The sequence below is a fragment of the Mesoplodon bidens genome (genome assembly GCF_964165515.1).
Source record: "Mesoplodon bidens genome assembly, chromosome: 7".
NCBI lineage: Eukaryota > Metazoa > Chordata > Mammalia > Artiodactyla > Ziphiidae > Mesoplodon > Mesoplodon bidens.
In genome coordinates this window covers 60,944,799-60,969,815 of record NC_138164.1, presented here as the reverse complement: position 1 = coordinate 60,969,815, position 25,017 = coordinate 60,944,799, and the positions used below count along the sequence as shown (strand labels likewise).

The 25,017-nt window shown below is 39.7% G+C and overlaps 1 protein-coding gene across 2 annotated transcripts in view; it reads right to left on the bottom strand.

Annotated features, from left to right (window-relative positions):
• PPME1 (protein phosphatase methylesterase 1) overlaps positions 1-25,017 on the bottom strand; it is a 76,948-nt gene that overhangs the window by 1,972 nt on the left and 49,959 nt on the right. Inside the window, exons 6-13 of one of the 2 annotated variants that reach the window (XM_081239107.1) lie at positions 23,648-23,802; positions 22,665-22,755; positions 18,282-18,347; positions 12,505-12,628; positions 6,546-6,675; positions 5,608-5,652; positions 1,278-1,342; positions 585-652 (exon numbers count right to left, since the gene is read on the bottom strand). In XM_081239107.1, the coding sequence (XP_081095233.1) occupies positions 585-652; positions 1,278-1,342; positions 5,608-5,652; positions 6,546-6,675; positions 12,505-12,628; positions 18,282-18,347; positions 22,665-22,755; positions 23,648-23,802 (744 nt within the window). The remainder of the gene's footprint in view (positions 1-584; positions 653-1,277; positions 1,343-5,607; positions 5,653-6,545; positions 6,676-12,504; positions 12,629-18,281; positions 18,348-22,664; positions 22,756-23,647; positions 23,803-25,017) is intronic. The other variant, XM_081239108.1, reaches the window with a different exon arrangement.

Below are 25,017 nucleotides of genomic sequence, written 5' to 3'. Positions count from 1 at the left end.
GCCTCTCTTGAGACACTTGGTAAAATCTAGAAACATGTTTGCCTGTCACAGCTGTGTGTGTTCGGGGGTGCTACCGGCTTCTGGTACGTAAAGGCCAGGGATGTTGTTCAACATGCTACAGTGCACAGAACAGCCCGCACCACAAAGGATTACCCACCCCAAATGTTACTAGTGCTGGGGTTGGAAACCCTGCTCTGGATCTCTACACAGCCTCAAGGCCTGCCCCACCTTCCTTGGCAGCAGGGCAGGAGAAGGCATATAGAACTTCTCTAAGAGCCCGGAAAAGGACGGATTCCCATCCCAGCCTCCACAGGAAGGGGCATCTCAAGAAGTATGCATCACAGTGAGGGTGGGGGACTAGGCATCATTTGATGTCAGCTAGGCAACAACTCACTGAACCAGAGCACATGGAAAGAACCAACCACGGCTTTGCAGAAACACACACGCTGGGCTCTGTGTTGAAGAGGAAGAAGAAAGGCAAGGTGACCTAAACCAGGCAGGGGTAAGGCAGAAATACCTATAACCTTGCAAATATCTCTTTGTTGGAGCACTGCTGGGCTCCTTAAACCTTTGTACTTCCTTACCACTGGAATCCACCGATGGGCTCTGCAAACCTGTGCCGAATCAGGAAAGTGGCAACAGCTTCAGCTACCTGGAAAAGGGAGAGATATTCCAGGCCATGTTAAGGGTAGCAACGGGGTTCATCCTTGGAGGTCTGGTGGGCTTCTGTTGGAAGGTAAGGCTCTCTGGTGGACTCATGGGTCCTACAGTTCTGAGGAGCCTGAAATCAAAAGGACCTGGGTCCTGGCAGGGCTGGGAGACTCCTCCCCACCATTTGCCAGGGATGGGTCCAGAGAAGTCAAGAGGAATGATGTGAAGGCTTATTTATCCCCTTAGAGTTACAAAGAACTTTTTTCCTACAGGAGGAGCACATATTAATTCCTAACTGTGACTGTGGTTTAGGGAGCAGTTTCTACCCGATTATCCCTTCTACCATCTGGCTTTCGGGGGCAACGGAGAAGTAGAGCTTAAGATCTTAACCATAGGGCCCTGGGTGAAATAGCAGGGTGCCAGTAACTCCTCAGCCCATACACACAAAGCCAAGACCAGAAGCAGCTGCCAGGAAGAGGTCTGGGGAGCTGGTGGAGTCCCATCTGTGTAGGCCCCACAGCAGCTGCTGCAGGTGACACAGGCTGACTCAGAGGCTGGTTCTATCTTCTGTGAGATCCACAGTTATTCCACGTTGTCCCTTTACATTCATCAAGCACCAGACTCACCTTGTCTGGAGCATCCTCATGGACTGCATGGCCACACTGGGGTAGGACCTGCATCTGGAACTTCCCTGGGGAAGATACAAACCAAAGCCACCTCAGGGACTAAAATGGTCCTCTCCTTACCATCTCTGCAGCCTCACAGGTCATTCCAGGAGGCCAGGACTCCCCCATCCCCTCCCTGCCAATACTCTGGACCCAATTACACCTAGCCTTTGAGGAGGATGGTAATACTTGAAATTATAACCTTGAGCAAATCATTTTCCCTTCACTTTTTCTTTCTACACCTATTTAGTATGCATTTACTTTCGGCCAGACACATAGAAACAGTTCCTGTATACGCTACAGTCTAGTGGGAGAGCAAAACATAAAAACCAACATTTTAATGCAGCATGTTGTTCCTATGATAACACAGGGCATATGGAAATGGAAAAACACAGTATGGAACTGGAAAAACACAGGAAGAGGGGCTTTGCAATCAAATAGGGATCCAGGAAGGCTTCCCACACAGAAAAAATAACTTACACAAAGAAAGAAGGATGAAATGGTATTTGCTCCTGAAAAGAAAAACTTTGGCACGGTGCTCATGAGAATTAACAACGAGGCTGGAGAGGTAAGCAGGGACCATACCATTAAGGGGTTTGTAGGCCATGTTAAGGACTTTGAAATATATTATTACAATAATAAGTTACCATTTGAGTGCTTAACTACGTGCCAGACACGGTCCTAGGCACTTTCTCACACTGTCCTGTAGAACACTGTAAGCTCACAACTAATGTGATAGTTATTAAGAATGAACAGAAATGATTGATAAAGCAAGATCTCTAAGGAGACTAAAGAATATGGGACCCAGAGCTCCCATAGGTAGAGAGAGCAGACTCTCAGAGCCTCAAAATAAGGGAGTAAGCTCTGGAAGTCCTCCTGGTTATCACAATCTGGGATTCTTACCCCAGTTACACAGTGCTTTAAAAATTTTTTTCAAAATACTCATCTATCCATTTTTTAAGTTGATTCTCAAATTTACCCTATAAAATTAAGGACAAATACTGAAATTCTTTTTTGAGATGATGAAACCAAGGCCATGATTAGTGAAGTGATTTGCCCAAGGCCACTTAATTAGTCAGCAGAGGAACTAAGACCATTCCCTCCAGTAAGGTCCTGCTTATGCCCCTCTTCCTGCAGTAAGCTGCCTCTGGGTGCTCCAGCCTAGTCCCCTCTCCCGTGTATCTCCTAATGTACTACTGTTAATGCATTTAATGGATCCAAACACAGAGCAGCTTGTGCCCCTGTTGTTCTGTAAGCTAATATCTATATGCCACTGGTGCTTGCCTCCCCAGGAGTGTGTCATTTCTATAAGAACAGGGCTAATATCATTACTTGCTCTATATCCCTAATAGGGCCCAACCCAGGGCTAGATATTAAATAAGTGCTTAGTAAGTCTTGGATGAATGAACGACTGAGCAAATAACCTGATAAAACTTACAACTCAAACCTTGATGACTGGGGCTGCATTTTTCACTCCTCTTTGGAAGAGTGGGTATAAGGAATCAGGGAGAACTCACACATACTAACAATGCTGTACCCAGTACACATAAAATAATGTAATCATGGGTAATCCTCACAATTATTCTATGAGGTGGGCATATTTCCAATCCCCGCCAATCTTTTTTTTTTTTTTTTTAATTTATTTATTTTTGTCTGCGTCGGGTCTTCATTGCTGCATGTGGGCTTTCTCTAGTTGCTGCGAGTGGAGGCTACTCTTCATTGCGGTGTGTGGGCTTCTCATTGCGGTGGCTTCTCTTGTTGCAGAGCGTGGGCTCTAGGCGCGCGGGCTTCAGTAGTTGTGGCATGTGGGCTCAGCAGTTGTGGCTCGTGGGCTCTAGAGCGCAGGCTCAGTAGTTGTAGCACACAGGCTTAGTTGCTCCACGGCATGTGAGATCTTCCAAGATCAGGTCTCGAACTCATGTTCCCTGCACTGGCAGGTGGATTCTTAACCACTGTGCCACCAGGGAAGCCCCTCCCCGCCAATCTTACAGATGAGGAACTTTAGGTTCAGAGAGCCTAAATCATTCACCTAAGTTGCACCATCAATGAGTGCTGGATTTCTAGGATTCAGTAACTACTTCATCTGGTTTAAACAGTGCTGGGAAGGCTGTGGTTTGGAATCTGTGGTGATTTAGCCATTTCCTTTTGTTTTATGGATGTCATCACTCTCTATACATACTCCTGGAATGCTTTGAAAGAGAAGGTGGTCTTGGCATAAACCTTACTAGGGAAACAGGAGGGATTTAATGAGGTATCAGGAGTGCCTCCTGGACACAATGAAGCCATCATTTATTTTACTTCACCCACATTTTCTCATTTAAACCTCACACAATTGAATTGAGATATTTCATTATCTCCATTTGATAGATGAAGAAACTCAGAATTAAGGAAGTTATTAGCAATCCACTCAGGCCACAAAACCAGTAAGAGTGATACAAACCCAGGACTGTCTGCTTCCAAGGCTGGTGATCAACACTGATTCCAAATGCTATTCTAGTCGCGATTAACTGCTTTCAGATAGTATCAAGAGCTATGTCTGATTCTTCTGTGCGCCCAGCATCAAGCACCGGTCTTACACAGAAAGAGTGCTTAGAAAAGGTTTGCTTAATTGAATTTAAGGGAAAATGTCTAAGCTCAGAATAACCAACATCAGGACTTCCCTGGTGGCACAGTGGTTAAGAATCCACCTGCCAATGCAGGGGACTGGGGTTTGAGCCCTGGTCCGGGAAGATCCCATGTGCCGCGGAGTAACTAAGCCTGTGCGCCACAACTACTGAGCCTGCACTCTAGAGCTCACGAGCCACAACTACTGAGCCCACGTGCCACAACTACTGAAGCCCGCATGCCTAGAGCCCGTGTTCCGCAACAAGAGAAGCCAACGAAATGAGAAGTCCATGCACCACAACGAAGAGTAGCCCCCACTCGCTGCAACTAGAGAAAGCCCACGTGCAGCAACAAAGACCTGATGCAGCCGAAAATAAATTCAAAAATAAAATAGGGGCTTCCCTGGTGGCGCAGTGGTTGAGAGTCCGCCTGCCGATGCAGGGGACATGGGTTCGAGCCCCAGTCTGGGAAGATCCCACATGCCGCGGAGCGGCTGGGCCCGTGAGCCATGGCCACTGAGCCTGTGCATCCAGAGCCTGTGCTCCACAACGGGAGAGGCCACAACAGTGAGAGGCCCGCATACCGGAAAAAAAAAAAAAAAAATATATATATATATATATATAATAAAATAGAATTACCAACATCAGTGCCAAAAAAATCACATAGTCCCAGCCCATGGTCCTGCTCAAGGCCTCAGGACACTATTAGTTGGGGGAAGGAAAGGGTATGGTATGAGGGTCTAAGGTCAGAGTTTGATAAATCATTCAGAGGCCTTTGAACAACTATTATCAAGGAAAATAGCCCCCTTCTCTGTGGAGAGCTTGAGGACAGCTCAAGGAACAGTTTGAGGGGCCCATGAGACATCCAAGTAGAGATGTCCAGCAGGTTTGATACATGGAGAGGTATGAGTCAGATGTTTAGCTTTCGGAGTTATCAGGGTATAAATGGGAGCCATGAGATTGCCCAGCGAGAGTAAGTAGAAAAGAAGGAAGGTCAAGAACAGAATCTGCTTAAGCTCTAAACCTGGGCCTTGGAGTTGGCACCTCTTCTTCCTATAACCCAAAGTTGCCAGTGCCTATTGACTTCACCTTCACCAGGCCTTTCATCTGTATTAAAGCCAAAAACTTCCATGAAATTGGTTCCACTACCTCCACAGTCATCTAGCCAACACACCTGGACCTAAGCACAACATGTCACTTTCCTACTCATTATACCTCACAATCCTTGTGAGGTTGCCATCAATTTTCTTATTTTACAGATTGAGAAAACTAAAGCTAAGGCAGGTCAAGTAACTTGCCCAAGGTCAAAAAAATTAGTAGGAAGGAAGCAATACTCAGACGCAGTTCTCAGAGTCCTTGCTTTTACCACCTTGTTATGCTGTCTTCTAAATAGAGTTCAACCTTTTTGTATCTGGGTTATCTTGGACCTTTCCCTTTCCTAAGAATTCTAACAATAATAAAAATACTGATCAGTATTCAGAATATCTCCTTTCACAATATTGTATATTTACACAGAGTACTTTATAGTTTATAATGCCCCTTTCAAAGACATTGCCTCACTTTAATCCTTACAACTCTGAGGCATATGTGGTAGTATAATTCCCATTTTTAGATGGAAAATTTCCACATGACTCTGCCCATTTCTCTGCCCTCAGGGGACCTAGGAACATAATTTCTTCATGGCTTACCCTGCATTTGGCCAATAGTCAGATCTTTATCCAATCTATCAACACCTAGAACAAAATAAGAGAATCCATAAGTAGCTTGCTAGAAAAAAGCTGTGTGAAATAGGCTTTGCTGTTCAATAATGAAGTAAAAATTGCTATAGAGTTGTAAACATGATGACATTCTCAATTCATGTTAATGCCAACCTGAGGGTATATTCTCACCACATGAAGCTTTCTAGGCTGAGGTTCCCCGTAACCACTTTGCTTGTTTAAGCTGGTTTCTGAAAATAGGGTTTTACTTTTCAAATTTCCATTATACTCAGAATATCCTTATACCACTCAAGGAGAAGGACTTGGGCTTGACCAGGTAGAGGCCAGGCCAGAATTCGGCCATACCAGGTGGATGCTTATGCTTGGTTAGGTTTAGGGATTCGGCAAAGGGAGGAGAAAGGGCACAAATGAGTGAGGATGGTACTTCACTTTGGAAGTCGCTACCCATTTGGTAAATAGTTTTAACAAAGACATGCTGAGATGACAACATACATACACTGCTAGGGACTCAACTGTGTTCCCCCAAAATTTATATGATGAAGGCCTAATTCACAATGTGACCATATTTGGACATATGGAAGTAATTAAGGTTAAATGAGGAAGTAATTAAGGTTGAATGTGGTCATAAGGGTAGGACCCTCATAGGACAGGATTAGTGTCCTTATAAGAATAAACAGCAGAGAGCTAGCTTGTTCTCGCTCTCTCTGCCATGTAAGGACACAGTGAAAAGGTGGTTGTTTGCAGGTCAGTAAGAAAGCTCTTAGCAGAACTCGACCAGTCTGGAACCCTTATCTCAGACTTCCAGCCTCTAGAACTGTGGGAAAATTAATCTGTTGTTTAAGCCACCCAGACTATTGTATTTTGTTATGGCAGCCCAAGCTGACTAATAAAAACACATACACACTTACCAGCCAGGAGCAGCAATTTAGGAATAGGACAACTAAGAAAGAGATTGGATAAGCCTCGGAACCAGCCATCCCAGTATTTTTCTGTTTTTGCCAGTTCAATTCTCCAAGTGTAAGGATGGTCTTTCTTGGTCTGGAGGAATAAGAGCAAGTTTTGAGTCTCTGAGGGCAACCCCTGGAGGAACAGGATAAAAACTAGGTTCCCTGGGAGAAGGAAAGGGAAGGAAACTAGCACATATTAAGAGCTTACCATGTCCCTGACATTTTAATACACATTTAATCCTTATAACAGCCTTGTGACATAGGTTATTGTTGTAATTTCCATGTTTAGATAATCAGAAGTTTACTTTTAACTTCTATTAGTTTCAGTGAACCTAGGAAACTTTCTTAAGATCACAAACCTAGTAAATGGTAAGGCCAAGATTGAGCTTCTTATACTCATTTGGCAAAAAGAACACATCATCACAAGAATAACTAAAAAAACACAATGTAGTATGAAAAATGCTTACAATATAATATTAAGTGAAAGAAGCAGAGTACAACATGTCATCTAAGTTAGGATTACTACTGGAAAAATATGGTATACTTTGGGAAAGAACTGGAACGGAAAACTGAAAATATGTTGATTTGTTCATAGAACATGTTTTCTTATATTTTTATTTATGACAATGATATAATGTTCCTGCAACAGTAATTTAAAAAAGGAAATCTGACACAAATGTGACAAAATGTCAATATCTGTTAAATCTCGATATAAAGTAGATGGCACAGAATATGCACTCATCAAATACAAGCTGAACAAATAAAAGGTTTTCTATACTTTTCTGCATCAAAATTTTGAAATATTATAACTGAAATAAATAATTAGATGACCACATATCAACCAAAATATGAAAATCTAGAAGTGAGCATGAGACAGCATATATTGTATTAAAGATCACCACATGGTTAAGATGTTCATACTACCCAAATGATCTGCAGATTTAACACAATATCAAAATCCCAATGGCATTTTTTGCAAAAATAGAAAAATTCATCCTAAAATTCATATAGAATCTCAAGGGACCCCAAATAGCCAAAACAATTTTAATAAAGAAGAACAAAATTGGAGGACTCATGCTCTCTGATTTCAAAATATATTACAAAGTTACAGTAATCAAAACAGCATAGTACTGAAATAAAGACAGACAAATAGAGCAATGGAATAAAAACTTCGAGAGCCCAGAAATAAGCTCTCACATATATAGTCAAATGATCTTTGGTAAGGATGCTGAGACCACCCAATGGGGAAAGGACAGTCTTTTCAACAAATGGTGCTGGGGAAACTGGATATCCACAAGCAAAAGAATGAAGTTGGACAACATACAAAAATTAACTCAAATGGATTAAAACCTAAATATAAAAACCTACAACTATAAAAGTTCTAGAAGAAAGTGTCATGAAACTTTTCACGACATTGGACTTAGCAATGATTTCTTGGTTATGGAACCAAAAGCAGAGACAGCAAAAGTAAAAATAGATAAATGGACTATATCAAACTTAAAAACGTTTGTGCATCAAAGAACTCAATCAATAAAGTGAAAAGGCATACCACTGAATGGGAGAAAATATCTGCAAGTCATGTAACTCATAAGGAGTTAATATCCAAAGGACATAAAGAATTCCTGTAACTCAACAACAAAAAAATCAAATAACCTCATTTAAAAATGGGCACAGGACTTGAACAGTCATTTCTCCAAAGAAGATGTACAAACAGCCGATAAGTACATGAAAAGATGTTCCAACAGCACTTATTATTAAGAGATCAGCTGCTATGAACATAGGTGTGCAAATATCTATTCAAGACCCTGCTTTCATTTCTTTTGGCTATATACCCAAAAGTGAGATTGCTGGATCATAAGGTAGTTCTATTTTTAATTTTTTGAGTAACTGCCATACCATGTTTAATAGTGATTGTACCATTTTGTAATCCCACCAATAGTGCACAAGGGTTCCAATTTCTCCACGCCCTTGCCAATACTTGTTATTTTAGGGTTTTTTTGGCAGTAGCCACCCTAATGCGTACAAAGTGATATTTATGGTTTTGATTTACATTTGATTTGATTTGCATTGATCATTAATGATCACAAATGCTATATGAGTCCACTTATATGAGGTATCTAAAGTATAGTGAAATTCACAGAAACAGAAAGTAGAATGGTGATTATTAGGGGTTGGGGGAAGTGGGAAAGGGGAGTTGTTGTTTAATGGGTACAGAGTTTCAGTTTTGCAAGATAAGAAAATTCTGGACACTGGTTGCACAACAGTGTGAATATATTTAATATTACTGAACTATACACTTTAAAATGGTTAAGATGGTAAATTTTATGTTTTGTGTGTTTTTTACCACAATTAAAAAAAAAAGAAAAAGATCACTGGATGGGGAGTCAGGAAACTAAGATATTCTAGATCTCACTAAACAACTCATTCTATTCTCTTCTATTAATATTTTCCAGGCACAGGACACTTTGAAATGAACACTAATTGTCATTTCAACTTGGAACCTCAGCCTGTCCTACTGCATGCAGTGCTTCCCATTTATGAGTCATTTATAAGAGATCAGCTCCACAGAGACAGCATAATCTCACAAGCCGCTCCCACATGCATACTAGATTTCATCCGCAAATACAACTCAATAATAAAAAGACAAATAACCCTATTTAAAAATGGGCAAAAGATATGAAGAGATATTTCTCCAGAGAAGATAGATAAATGGCCAATAAGCACATGGAAAGATGCTCAACATCAATAGTCATTAGAAAAATGTAAATCAAAACCACAGATATGAGATGCCACTTCATACTAGGATGGCTATAATCAAAAAGAAGGACAGTAACAAGTGCTGGCAAGGATACAGAAAAACTGGATCCCTCATACACTGCTGCTGTGAATATGAAATGATGCAGGCACTCTGGAAAACAGAATGGCTGTTCCTCAAATGAGTTACCATCTGGCAATTCCACTCACAGGTATATACCCAAGAGAATAAAAACCTATGCCCACGCAAAAATTTGTACTCGAATGTTTATATCAGCATTATTCCTAATAGACAAAAAGTGGAAATAACCCACATGTCCATTAACTGATGAATGGATTAAAAGTGTGGTCTACCAAAGTGGTTACCAGGACAGGGGCTAGAAGGTAGAAGAATAGATAGAAGTTGGTAAAAGAGTATAAACTTTCAGTTATAAGATGAAAAAGGTCTGAGGATCTAATTAATATAAAACACAATTATAGTGACTATAGTTGACAATAATGTATTATATAACTGAAATCTGCTAAGAGAGTAAATTTAAATGTCCTCAAAGACACACACAAAAAAGGTAAATCTGTGAGGTGATGGATGTGTTAACTCATTGAGGAGTATCCTTTCACAATGCCTCTGTTCCTCACATTGTACACTTTAAATATCTTACAATTTTAATTGGCAATTATACCTCAAATCTGAAAAAAAAGGTCTATCTATACAATGGAATATTATTCAGCCATAAACAGGAATGAAGTACTGATACATGCTACAACAAGAATGAACCTGGAAAACATTATGCGAAGATGAAAGAAGCCAGTCATGGAAGATCACATATTGCATAATTCCACTTATATTAAATGCTCAGATTAGGCAAATCTGTGGAGACAGAAAGTAGATTAGTGATCGCCTAGATCTGGAAAGGATGGAGAGAAATGGGAAGTGACTGTAAATGAGTAAGATATTTCTTTTAAAAGTGATGAAAATGTTCTAAGATTAGATTGTTGTGATGGTTGCACAACTTTGACTGTACTAAAAATCACTGAATGGTAAACTTTGGATGAGTTACCTTTCAATAAAGCAGTCCGAAAAAGAGAGAGATTTATGCATAAAGGAATATCTCCTGGACAAGTGAAGTTTATTCCTTTAAGGATCAAAGCTTAAATGTTTTCCCTTTCTTTTCTGTATTTTAACCATTTTGTATTAGATTCTCCCCATCCCCAATAAAAATGTATAGCTTGTTTTCTTTTACAGAGCAGAGTGGATGCAACTGACCTCTTATGTATGCCTCAGGGTCATTTGAAACACAATTTTTTATATTGTGCTAAACAGAGATGCCCCTATGAAGCTTTGCCCGGTTTTTTGTGTTGTTGTTAAGTTTAATTGGCATTATTAACATTTTCTCCATTTTTATTTATTTATTTTTCCTTTATTGAGATATAACAGACATACAACATTGTTTAAGTTTACAGTGTACAACATGTTGATCTGATACATTTATATATTGCAATATGATTACCACCACAGTGTTACCTAACACCTCTAACATGTCACATAATTATCATTTTTTTGTGGTGGGAACAATTAAGATCTAGTGTCTTAGCAACTTTGAAGTTTATAATACAGTATTGTTGCCTATAATTACTGTGCTGTGCATCAGATCTCCAGGACTTATCTACTAGTTGCAAGAAGTTGTGACTACTGGAGTTGCTCTGTGTCCTTCCTCAGGTGGAGAATGTTTAGCTATGCTCCTCATTGACTGATATGCCTCAGTTTGTCCTCCTAACAAAACTGCTGGAGTTCATAAAACCCCATACAATAGGCCCTATAAAAAATTATAAGGAAAAAATGAGTTGGAATTAAAAATCAGAGGATCTAGATGTGTTTTAGCACTAACATTTATATGTAACCATAAGCAAGTATCTGCATCTGAGTTGTAAAACAGTGCTAATATCTACAATGCAGAGGCAAAATGAGAACTAGAGATATTAATGTGAAGCATTCAGTATCGGTCCTAGCACATAAAAGGTAAAACGTAACTGATCGTTTGTATCAGTCTCAAATCTACTAAACACTACTTGATTACCCTGAACAAATCTCTTCATCTCTGAGTCTCAGTTTCTATAGTGTTAACATGTGAGAAAAGGTCTCCCCTCGCCTCACAGAGTGTTGGAGGGCAAATTGATCATGTATTATTTATAATTTTGTAAACTCCAAAGAGGTACAAAGGATTATTCATTGATCTTAAGGATGACAAGAAGATCCTCATTAAATTAAAACTACTGTTTAAAAAAATGCACTCTCCTCCTTGCTAACACTAGCATCTCCAAATGCAAAGGAATATGTGGTATACACCAAGTATACGTAAGTAAGATTAGTAACATCTTACTAATTCCGTCATTAGTAAGATGTTCATAATCCATCCCAGAAAGTCTGTGGCTCACACTCACTCATCATTTCCCAGAAAAAGCACCCCCCTTCCCACTGTTGTCCTCAAATCAGTTGCTCAGCAAGTTCTCACAAAACACTCACTATGCACACAACCCTGAGCTATACGCTGAAGGAAATTCACACAGAACATCAGTTCCTGCCCTCAATATACATAGGTTATTTTTGTTGGGAGACAATTCTTATGTTATTAGAGGACACTGAATCTGCATTCTAGGGATGACTAAAAGAAAACCATAATATTTTGAATGTGGCTTATGAAAATCAGTTCTATGACTTGGTCACAACTTCAGAAAAGAAAGTGCTAAGGTGTGTCCTACAGACTCTCAGTGCTGTACTGCAGAGGGACTAATATAAACAGGGTCAGAAAGCTTCCCCAAGGAGATACACTTTGAAAGATGGGCAGGATCTGGATAAGTTTAGGGTAGACTGGTACGAAATGGGATTTTCTCATGAGATAAATCACAGGAACGGAAGTACAGAGGTGAGAAAGGGCCTGATGAGAAAGCAGTCTGCTTGAGGGTAGGGTAGTACTGTAAGTTTTATGTTCCAATTTGTCAGAGCCATCAACAGTGCTTTATATCTTACAGTTAATCTAAGTATCTACTACGATGGTATCTTCTTCTCCTAACGATGGACAAAAAGAACAATGTTACCTCCCTTTCACACCTTACACACTTTTGAACCATTCCCTAACCCATCCTTCCAAGAATACAGGCTTTCACCCACCTCCATGTCATCTTCCTTTTTCCTTTTGTTTATTGACTCACTTCCTTCTTCGTCTTCTTCTTCTTCCTCTATGATTCCTTCTACTATAGATTTTGAGCCTTCTGGACTTGTAATTCCTTCACACCTATGTTTTTTTTTAAAAAAAAAAAGTGTTATCACACACCTCTCTTCTACACACAAATTACCTTAGAGATGCTGATATTTATGGCCTTTTTTAATCAAATATTAGTTAAAACTTAACAGTGCTCCTGGGAGAAGGAGGGTGTGAAAAATGTGCATTTTAAAATGTACAAAAGTTGACCAGGACTGTGGAAGTCATCACCAATGTTTGACTATACTCCAAGGGCTGGTTTCCAGTTCCTGAATCAATACTGACCCACGGAAGGGAGTAACCGTTTCCTGAGGCATGGTGACAAGAGTTTTATTGGCATTATCTTATATAATCCTCATAGCAATCCCATAAAGTAGCTCTGAAGAGTTAAAAAAATTGTCCAGGATCACTTAGCTCATGAGTGGATGAGGCTGGGAGACAGATCCAGGCCCAATTAACTCTAAAGCATAGTGCTCTTCTACTGTACCCTGCCTGTAGTAGAACAAGGCTCAAACAGATTGGTAAAAGGCCCCCACTTTTTTTTTTTTTTTTGCGGTACGCGGGCCTCTCACTGCTGTGGCCTCTCCCATTGCGGAGCACAGGCTCTGGGCGCACAGGCTCAGCGGCCATGGCTCACGGGCCTAGCCGCTCCGCGGCATGTGGGATCTTCCCGGACCAGGGCATGAACCCGTGTCCCCTGCATTGGCAGGCAGACTCTCAACCACTGCGCCACCAGGGAAGCCCAAAGGCCCCCACTTTTAATGAGCTGACAGAAACTGGCAATTACAATAACCAGGGCCACTAGTGGTGCAGTGGTTGACAGTCTGCCTGCCAACGCAGGGGACATGGGCTTGAGCCCTGGTCTGGGAAGATCACACATGCCACGGAGCAACTAGGCCCGTGTACCACAACTACTGAGCCTGCGCTCTAGAGCCTGTGAGCCACAACTGCTGAGCCTGCGTGCTGCAACTACTGAAGCCCATGCTCTGCAATGAGAAGCCACTGCAATGAGAAGCCTGCGCACCGCAACGAAGAGTAGCCCCTGCTCGATGCAACTAGAGAAAGCCCATGTGCAGCAATGAAGACCCAATGCAGCCAAAAATAAAAATAAATAAGTAAATAAATAAAAAATAAATAAAATAAAACAATAACCAGAGCCAGATAAACCTTAGAGATCAGCACATCTGATGCAGCCAATTATTGTTGTTTTTCATCTAAAACTATTATCTCTATTATGTAATTAGGTAGAAAAATTATTATAGGAACAGCTGGTACCATAATTCCTTTTAAAGAGAACTTGGAAAAAAATACATTGACAAGTGTTAAAGGTAAAACCTCAACAGCCTATGCAGCAGCTAGGGCCAAGGTCTGCTCTGCATGATAATGTTATTTTGCCCTTGAAAAGGGAGAGAGAAGGGAGGAAAGGAGAGAGAACAAGCAAGACAAAAAGAGACTGGGATAAATTCAAGGGTCAGTCAAGCTTCAGTGGTGGATTTTTAAGAATAACTTCTCCTTCTCTGTCTCCTCTACCAAACCTTCAGTGACCTGTGTGTTCACAAGTGTTTTGTTAAGTGGGGGTTTTCTTAGGAACTTAGGGTGTCAAGTTTCACGTCTAGGTCAAAGTATCAAAGAAACAATACGTGCTTTGGGAGTGGATTGGGAGGTTCAAGAGAATTATACCTAGATCAAGAGAGGCAATAAGATTCCAGCGGATATCTATGTCACAATTAAAACACAGACTCTTACATACATAGGTTTACATATTTAGAGAAAACACCACTTGAAGTAAAAATTTAGAAATCAGCGAACTACCTGCATACAAGCCATGTAAATTAACTCCCTTTCAAAATGCTTTACCACTGCTTAGACAAGTCAGATCTCAAAATATTTAAGCATTGAAAAGTGAGCAGCCTCACAGCTTATTTAAAACCTCTGCATTGTGCCTGCCAGATATTAGTACTCAAATTTCCCTTTCCCTTTTTATATTATGAATATAAATTCCATAATATAGGCCTTGAAGTCAAATACACGGGAATTTGAATATGAGCTCTATCATTCATTAGCTAGTGATCCCGGGAAAGTCACTTTACCTTTCTGAACTTCCATTTCCTCCCCTATAAAACGATAGTTACCTTGAAGAGGTATGGTAAGGATTAAATGAGATAGTGCAAATGAATGAATGAATGAATCTAGGTAGTGATCATCAATGGCTACTAACATTAAAAAAATAAAAGAGACAACCAGACCATTATGTGCCTCCTGATGGCAGTATACGATATCACCTATACTTGCAAACAAATAAAAAAACCCAAAATAACAACAAACAAACCTAAGATTGATCAAACCTCTGATCTAACAATTTACAGAAAATACGGGGAATAAAGGAACATGTTAAATTACACCTTGAGGCATCAATCAGCAAATCCCGATGGTGGGAAGTTCTAAAGGGCAAACAACTAGGTTTCCTCAACGAATTAATTGCCAGGAAAAGAAAAGAGAGAGAGAAAAGTGGAACCTATAGATTAAAGATACTTATCAATTGCTATGTATTTACCCTATTATAATTCTGGTTTGAACTAAACAATTTTATGAGGTAATCAGGTAAGTGGATACTAAAGACCTTTGATGATATTAAGGAACTGCTAATGTTTTAGTGTGACAGCAGTCTTGGGACTGTGCTTCAAGTGTCCTTACCTTTAGAGTAGAGCATGCCAAAATCTTACAAAGGAAAGTATGTTTCTCTGAAATTTCTTTCAATATAGTTTGTCCTTAGGGGAAATAAATAGGGGCACAGATGAAACAAGACTGTCCATGAGTTCATAACCGTTGAAGATGGGCAATGGGTACACTGGGGTTTATTATATTATTCTACTTGTGTATGTTTGAAAGATTTCCATGACACAAGGTTTTAAAGTTTACACAGTGTATATAAAATACCTTGCACAGTGCCTGGCAAATAGCAGGCATTCAATAATGCCATTGTCATTTTCATCAACTCTTGTGCTGTTTGTCCTGGTGGGCAACATTTTCCCAATTCACCTAAAGTTTATTTTGTGACTATATAGCAATACCCAGGACTGATGTAACCCTATCTAGGAGGATCAATTGGGCTAAATAATCTTAGCTCACCCTTAAAATCTGGCTTTCACTCAGGCTATGACAAAGCTTTTATAATATAATTTCCTCACAATCAGGTTTGGCTTAGAAGGAGACTCTTATCAGAATAAAACCATATACTGGCACAAAAACAGAAAGATAGATCAATGGAACAGGACAGAAAGCCCAGAGATAAACCCACACAGATATGGTCACCTCATCTTTGATAAAGGAGGCAAGAATATACAATGGAGAAAAGACAACCTCTTCAATAAGTGGTGCTGGGAAAACTGGACAGCTACATGTAAAAGAATGAAATTAGAACACTTCCTAACACCATACACAAATAAACTCAAAATGGATTAAAGACCTAAATGTAAGGCCAGACACTATCAAACTCTTAGAGGAAAACATAGGCAGAACACTTTATGACATAAATCACAGCAAGGTCCTTTTTGACCCACCTCCTAGAGAAATGGAAATAAAAACAAAAATAAACAAATGGGACCTAATGAGACTTAAAAGCTTTTGCACAGCAAAGGAAACTACAAACAAGATGAAAAGACAACCCTCAGAATGGGAGAAAATATTTGTAAATGAAGCAACTGACAAAGGATTAATCTCCAAAATATACAAGCAGCTCATGCAGCTCAATATCAAAAAAACCCAACCCAGGGCTTCCCTGGTGGCGCAGTGGTTGGGAGTCTGCCTGCTGATGCAGGGGACACGGGTTCGTGCCCCGGTCTGGGGGGATCCCACATGCCGCAGAGCGGCTGGGCCCGTGAGCCATGGCCGCTGAGCCTGCGCGTCTGGAGCCTGTGCTCCACAATGGGAGAGGCCACAGCAGTGAGAGGCCCGTGTACCGCAAAAAAAAAAAAAAAAAAAAAAAAAAACAACCCAATCCAAAAATGGGCAGAAGACCTAAAAAGACATTTCTCCAAAGAAGATATACAGATTGCCAATAAACACATGAAAGGACACTCAACATCACTAATCATTAGTGAAATGCAAATCAAAACTACAATGAGGGCTTCCCTGGTGGCGCAGTGGTTAAGAATCTGCCTGCCAATGCAGGGAATACAGGTTCAAGCCCTGGTCTGGGAAGATGCCATATGCTGCGGAGCAACTAAGCCCGTGCGCCACAACTACTGAGCCTGCGCTCTAGAGCCCGTGAGCCACAACTACTGAGCCCACGTGCCACAACTACTGAAGCTCACGTGCCTAGAGCCTGGGCTCCACAACAAGAGAAGCCACCCCAATGAGAGGCCCGCGCACTGCAACGAAGAGTAGCCCCCACTCATTGCAACTAGAGAAAGCCCATGCGCAGCAACGAAGACCCAACGCGGTCAAAAATAAATAAATTAAAAACAAAACAAAACAAAACTACAATGAGGTATCTATCACCTTACACCCGTCAGAATGGCCATCATCCAAAAATCTACAAACAATAAATGCTGGAGAGGGTGTGGAGAAAAGGGAACCCTCTTACACTGTTGATGGGAATGTAAACTGATACAGCCACTATGGAGAACAGTATGGAGGTTCCTTAAGAAACTCAAAATAGAACTACCATATGACCCAGCAATCCCACTACTGGGCATATTCCCTGAGAAAACCATAATTCAAAAAGAGACATGTAACACAGTGTTCACTGCAGCACTATTTACAATAGCCAGGACATGGAAGCAACCTAAGTGTCCACTGACAGATGAATGGATAAAGAAGATGTGGCACATATATACAATGGAATATTACTCAGCCATAAAAGAAATGAAATTGAACTATTGGTAGTGAGGTGGATGGACCTAGAGTCTGTCCTACAGAGTGAAGTAAGTCAGAAAGAGAAAAACAAATACCATATGCTAACACATATATATGGAATCTTAAAAAAAAAAAATGGTTCTGAAGAACCTAGGGGCAGGACAAGAATAAAGATGCAGACATAGAGAATGGACATGGGGAGTGCGAAAGGTAAGCTGGGTAAGCTGGGACAAAGTGAGAGAGTGACATGGACATATATACACTACCAAATGTAAAATAGATAGCTGGTGGGAAGCAGCCGCATAGCACAGGGAGATCAGCTTGGTGCTTTGTGACCACCTAGAGGGGTGGGATAGGAAGGGTGGGAGAGAGACGCAAGAGGAAGGAGATATGGGGATATAGGTATACATATAGCTGATTCACTTTGTTATAAAGCAGAAACTAACACACCATTGTAAAGCAATTATACTCCAATAAAGATGTTAAAAAACAAAAGAATGAAACCATAGCTGCCAGCACTAGAGTGAACACTTAATTTAACGTCCTTTCTCTGGTATTCTTCACCTTTTAACACCTACAGTTGTGCTAATAAGGTAATCCAGTATTATATAGAAGACATTATTTGGCTTTGGGATTTCTTCAAAAAAGAAGAAAGAAAAAAAGAAAATCTATATAGCTGGCCCTAGTGAGCTCACTTATAAAAATTATCTAAAATAATGAAGGCATTCACCAAAGATGGTAGAATAGGTATATGACAATAAAAGCAATCTGTAATTCCCTCACCATGTTTCAGCCTCTAACCAGCCCAAGGGGGCAAAATAAGACCTACTGTTTGACTTGGCCAACCATTGAGACACGGGCAGACTCCAGATTTCGAATCTGGCCACTCTTCACACTAGAGGAGAAAAGTGAGACAGGAGAGAGGAGGTTATTCAGCATCTATCTTATCATGTCACCAGGGTCAAATCAATAATTCTTCAGATTCTGTGCGATCTACTAAAAAGGTGTGGTTACTAATGTAGCTTACCATGGAGGCTACCACTACTTCCTACTTGGTTATTATGGCTATAAGCCAAGCAGTAAAAATTAAGTAAAGGCATTAAAATCACTTCAGTTCTGCAAATATTTACCAGTAGGATACTATGTGCCAGGCCTGCGCTCAAGAAGCACATAATTCAGTGGGGGAAAGAAATACAACAAATAATTTTAATATAATAAGGCAAGGTTCAAAGGAACCACTTTATTCTAAATGAGGTTAGAGAAAGCTTCCCAAATGTCTTGCCTAAACTGAGGACTGAAGATATGTTAAGCGGAAGATAAAAGCCGGTGGTCAGAGCAAAACAGGCAGAAGGCACGTTGTGAATGAAGACACTGTGATGTGAAAAGGTCAGCAGGATGACGATTTTAGAAGGCAGAGTGCAAGGAGGAGCAGAGGAGGGTAAAGGAGGAGTGTGACAGAATAAGGATAGGCACGCAGGGGCCAGCTCCTAGAGGGTCTGGCATGCCAGGATGGGACTTAGGAGCTTTGACTCTATAAATATAGATTAGTCTTCTCAGAGTTGGCTGAGGCCCAAGCAAAAAGACTACATGTCCCAGGGGGAACTGAAAACACCACCTGAAGCAGGCCCACAAGAACACATTTCTTCAAATCTCATTTTTTAGCTTAAAACAAACAAACAAAAATCACATAAAATTTTAGTGTACCCCCCCCTTAGATAATGACTTTGTTTCTTATTTTAATGATAAACAGAGGCAATGAGAACTACTACGTCATTTTTCTACCACAAACTCAATCTACAAATCCACTAGTATTTATAATCATATACTCTGCCTTTGAAGACTGTTTAATAGGTGAAATATCTCTGTTCCTATTCAAGGCCAATGCTGGGCACGGGTTTCCCATCCTCTCTTGTTTATGAAGACCTCGTTTCCTTTACTTATCCTGTCTCTTTCTTATGTCATTATTTTTTTCTCTAGTGAATACTATAAAACATCCTTTAAAAACATCCTCTAGGGGACTTCCCTGTTGGTCCAGTGGCTAACACTCTGCGCTCCCAATGCAGGGGGCCCGGGTTCCATCCCTGGTTAGGGAACTAGGTCCCACATGCCACAACTGAGAGTTTGTATGCCGCAGCTAAAGATCCCAGCACAGGTAGCTAGCTAGCTAAATGAATGAATGAATATTTTAAAAAAATGATCCACATCAAAAAATAAATAAAAATAAAAACCTTCTCTAGCCTTTAAAAACATTTTCAACCCCATATTCACTTCTAGATACTACCCCATTTCTCTGCTCTCCTATACAACAAAACTTCTCAAAAAAGTTATCTTACATGCTTTCTCCACTTTGTCACCTCCCATCCTTTCCTCAACCAATATCCCCAACTTATATCAGGTTTTTATCTCCTACTTTCTGAGATTTCCTTTGTCAAGGTCACCTCCATCATGCCAATCCTAATGGTCATTTCTTACTCTTTACCTTACTTGATCTCTCAGCAGCATTTGACCTAGATCCCCTCTCCTTCTTTCTATAAACACTTGCTATGCTGCTATCTTGCTTTCCTTCTATCTCACCAACTGTGTCTTTTCAGTTTCTTTTGTTGGATCTTCCTTTCTTTCCCAAGCTCTCAATATTGTAGAGTAACACAAGGCTCAGTTCTTGGATCTTTTTCTATCAACTAGCTGACTACATTCAATATTTTGGCTTTAAATGCTATCTATGTGATGATGATTCTCCAATTTATCTCTAGCTCAACCTCTTCTAACTAGTGTATACAAGTGCCTACTTAACATTTTCACTTAGATGTATAATAAGCATTTCAGCTTATCCAAACAAAAATCCTGATACCCTGCCCCTTGCCTGCTCTCAAATCTGCTGCTCTTTGTCTCTACCATTCACCAATTGCTTAGGCTAAAAACCTAGAAGTCATCCTTGAATACGGCATCTCCCCAACCCCCTCTCCCAACACACTATCCATAAGGTAGTTCTGTCAGCTCTACCTTCAAACTACATTCCAAATATGACCACATAACTTCCTCTGTTGCCATCACAGTCTATGATTACCATCATTACTCTTTCCTACAACTATAATTATTTCCTAACCAATTTCTCACTTTTGTTATCACCCCTACTCCCCACTCCTTCCCCTATTCTGTTTTCCTCAGAATAGCCAGGTGGTGGAACCAAGATGCAAATCCATATCAGACCTCAAAGCCCAGGATCTTTTTTTTTTTTAACTTTTTAAATTGGGGTATAGTTGATTAACAATGTTGTGTTAGTTTCAGGTGTACAGCAAAGTGATTCAGTTATATATACACCTGTATCTATTCTTTTTCAAATTTTAAAGCCCAGGCTCTTAATGACTACACCCTACTGCCTCTCATTTGGATGACCAAGAGGGCAAAAGCAGAAATTCACTTTGCTTTAAATCTTTACTGAATTTAAATAGATTGGTCTTGTATTTCAACACCTTTTTTTTTTTTCAAAAAAAAATTATCTAGAATAACCAAAATGGCCATGAGTCATAAACTTGATTCAGATATCCAGCAGACACAAAACAAAATTACCAAAAACTTCACTGTAGTCTTTCTGATTCTTAGGCTCACAAAGTGTCTAGAAATCAGTGGCTCTCATAGAACCCAGAACATTTTAACATTCAACAAGTGGAATGTCTATTCTACCCTACATCTGGCACTAGAATCAAGACTCTATCTCCCCTTAACAAAAGGTTCATCATGACCCCCAGGCTGGTTTGGGTGCCTGTCTTCTGTACCTTCTTCATTGTATTGTGTTTATGCATTTACTTGTATGTATGTTTCCAGTTTTTTGATGATAGGAACTAAGCCTGATTCATCCCCAGTTCTTAGATCAGGCACTGACACATCTTAGGTACTAAAAAAAAAAAAAATGTTTACTGAATAAATTTTAAGTTATTTGGAATAATTTTCTCACTAGTTGTTACTGGGGAAGCAGGCAGGGTGCCCAAGGTTCATGTTGAGCTGGCAGCAGCCGCATTCTCAGTGTGGCTGCTCAAGATGGAGAGACTTTTGGTGCTTCCAAGAGTACATCTTGCATCACAGTAGTGAACAGGGGAGGCAAAAGCAACCATATCAAACACAAATATCATTCTGGCAAGCCATATTTGGCATGAGATCCTCTGTCCTAGGAGGAATCCCTAGGATATGTTTACCAGGTCCTTATTTCCACTAGATATCTCTGACTCAGTAAACAGATACATTCTGCCTGCTAAAGCAGCCAGCAGTATGCTATATGCTATATGAAAGTACAAAAGAAACAGAGAATAGCTTCTGACCTTATGATGCAGGAAGGGCATTAAGACAGAAATGAAAATTAACAATATAAGCATATCCCTTACAGGAGGATTAGAAGACTTAAGGGGTAAACAGTACAATATAATACACACTTAAAGGTCTTTAGCAATTTTGCTGAAGGAGGGACCTGGGTGGTTTGTAGGAGTTATAGGAAGGGTTCTGGAGAGGGGACTAGAAATGGATTTTGAGGGATAGGTAGGAAGACAGGACACTGAAGATATTTTATCCCAAGACTGATATCCTGGGGGGAGGGATAGTGCTTTACTCATCTTTGAATCATTACCCTTTAGCACAAAGTATTCAATAAATATAAATGCATTTAATAAATATTCAAATAATTGATTGAATTAGTGTATACTTAATAACTGAACAGCCTTTACTTAAGTGGAAGCCATAGCCAATTGTATCAGTAATTTTTATGAGAACCATTTAGCCAAAGGGTTTTTATTTATGCAAAATCCAAATAAAAACTGTAAAGGGAACCCACAACCATCTGTTTCTCCATCTTCTCCGGAACACAGAAAGTGAAACTAGAGCCATGGAGCATCAGAGATGGAAAAGGCCTTAGAATCTCATTTAGTCCAAACTCCCACCTTAGAGATGGGAACAGCTAGACAGATGATCCATAATTGTTAAGATTCTAGGAGGTACTATAGTGTATTGGAAAAAGGATGGGTTTTAGAGAACTGAGCCAAGTTTGAAACATTTAAAATATTTTTTAAAAAATCTGCTCCTTATGTAAATGTTTCCATACATGATACTACAATAAAGCTAAGGCATGGGAATTAAAATATTCCTTTCAACTTGGTGCTTGAGCTGATGAAAAAGGAAAGCTACAATCTAACATTTAAAATATAGACAATATAGATTTGTGGGTTACCTCCATTCAACGGCATTCTCCAGAGACTTGAAGGTTTTAGGACGACCACGTAAGAAATTCTGCATGCTATTAAGTGCATCCATGGCTGTACCTAGATGTTAAACAAAAAATTTTAACCACAGCACTTAAGATATTCTGAGCATTTATACTTAATGTGTCAACTGTATACATCTCCCCTCAATGACAGCAGAATTAAGTGGCACTTGGGGGGAAAAAAAGAAGCAGTTGAAGAAAATTCAGAAGACTGATGTGATAGCCAGCTTCCAAGACGACCTCCAATGGTTTTTGCCTCCTGGTGTTCAACAGTCCCTCCACACTGAATAGGGCTGGCTGACTTATATGAGCAATAGTGTGACTTCTGATGCTGGATCATAAAAGACATGGCAGTTTCTTTTTAGATGTTAAATAAAATTATGGGACATACATACTACTGAAATATTATGCAGCCATAAAAGATGTTTATGAAGAGTTTTTGATGACATGTAAAATTATTACATAATGTGGGGTGTGGGCAAAATGCGTGAAGGTGTGAAAAGTACGAACTTCCAGTTATAAAATAAATAAGTCCTAGGGATGTAACATACAGCATGGTGACTATAGTTAATACTGTATTGCATATGTGAAAGTTGCTAAGAGAATAGATCTTAAAAGTTCTCATCACAAGAAAAAAAATATGTAACTATGTGTGGGGATAGATGTTAACTAGACATATTGTGGTGATCATTTCACAATATAGACATATATCAAATCATTATTTTGTACATCTGAAACTAATGCAAAGTTATATGTCAATTGTATCCCAATAAAAAAAGACTGGGAATGCCTCTGCCACAAAATAACATTAAAAAAAAGATATAATAGACAGAGGAACATACTTCGAGATGAGAGAAGTCAATAATAAATAAAAACAAGATAACAATAATCTACCATGGATGTCTCTGTAAGTCAAAGATTTTGATTTGCTCAGCACTAAAAAAACTTACCTTCCACAACATCGATCATGCACAGACCCAAGAGGCTTGGCACCAGGTTGGATGATGCTGTGTGGACTGCAATAGCACCACCCATGCTATGTCCAATGAGCATAATTGGAGGAGGAAGGTCCCCATACATGGCTTCAACCACATTGCCAACATCTCTGCAAAGAGAAGGGAAAAAAAGCATGGAATGTACTCTGACAACACTGTAAAGATAGTTTTCTTTCCTAACTCTCTCCTTTGATCTGTAACTAACAGTCCTAGGACTGTAAAGGTCTACTGGAGCATCTTGCAAATGTACCTATGTAAACCTCCTAACAACCCCCCCCCCCCAGGGTAGCCACACAGCTAGCTCTTCCGATAAATGGAAGTTTAAGGACTAAGAACCAAAATTTTCTAATTTTCCTTTACATCACACCTTCACTATTCCACACATTTAGTACAATTACATAAACATATACCTTTATTTTAAACCTAAGCTTGAAATTCTGGACAAATCATTTAACTGCTCTATGCCTCAGTTTCCCCATCCATAAAACAGGAAAACAATTTTAAGCACTGTAATGTAGTGAAGTTTGACGTCACAAGATGAATTGCAGCCCCAGTTTATATTTTACTATGTGGACTTGGATTAGCTACTTAATCTCTCAGATAAAGTTTCAACATCTATAAAATGAAGATAAGAATATCAGTTACTATTCTGGATTGCTTTGAGGATTAATTGAGACACTGAATGTAAAACTACTTTGAAAAGAGTAAAGTGCTATTCAAGCGTTAACTATTATTTACAATTCGTTATGTAAAGTTGTTTGAAGTATGAACACAAATTTAGTGTTCTGAGAAACTAGAAAGATGTTCAGAGCTAATTTTTATTGGCTTCTGTTCCAGTCTTTATGAGTGGATCTATTTAACAAAGTCAAACCTCAAAGCTTAGAAAATGAGAAGTAAAGCAGGAACTTTGGTTTTTATTTCCATATGGGCCTTCCATGCTATAGCAATAGGTAAGTAAGGTGTGTTTCTAGAGACCACTGTCTCTACTGTCTTCTTTTGTGAGTGGGTGAGTCAGTCAACTTCAAAAGACAGTTTTGTCTTGTTGAGTGTCACTACATATCTCAGGCACTCACACAATGTTAGCCAAATACAGCAGTTGTGAATGTAGGGACACAGCCATTCAGATATGGTCTCCACAGTATTCAGAATGGCAAAGATAAATGTTATTAATTATTTATGAAGGAATTAATCTTAAAAATCTCATACAACAATTACAGATGTGAATAGGGTAGTGGTAGCATCTGCAGACAATCTAAATGGGAGATAAAGCCACGCAATTTTATAAGCGAAAACAAATAATAGTTTAATATTCCTTTGGAGTTAAA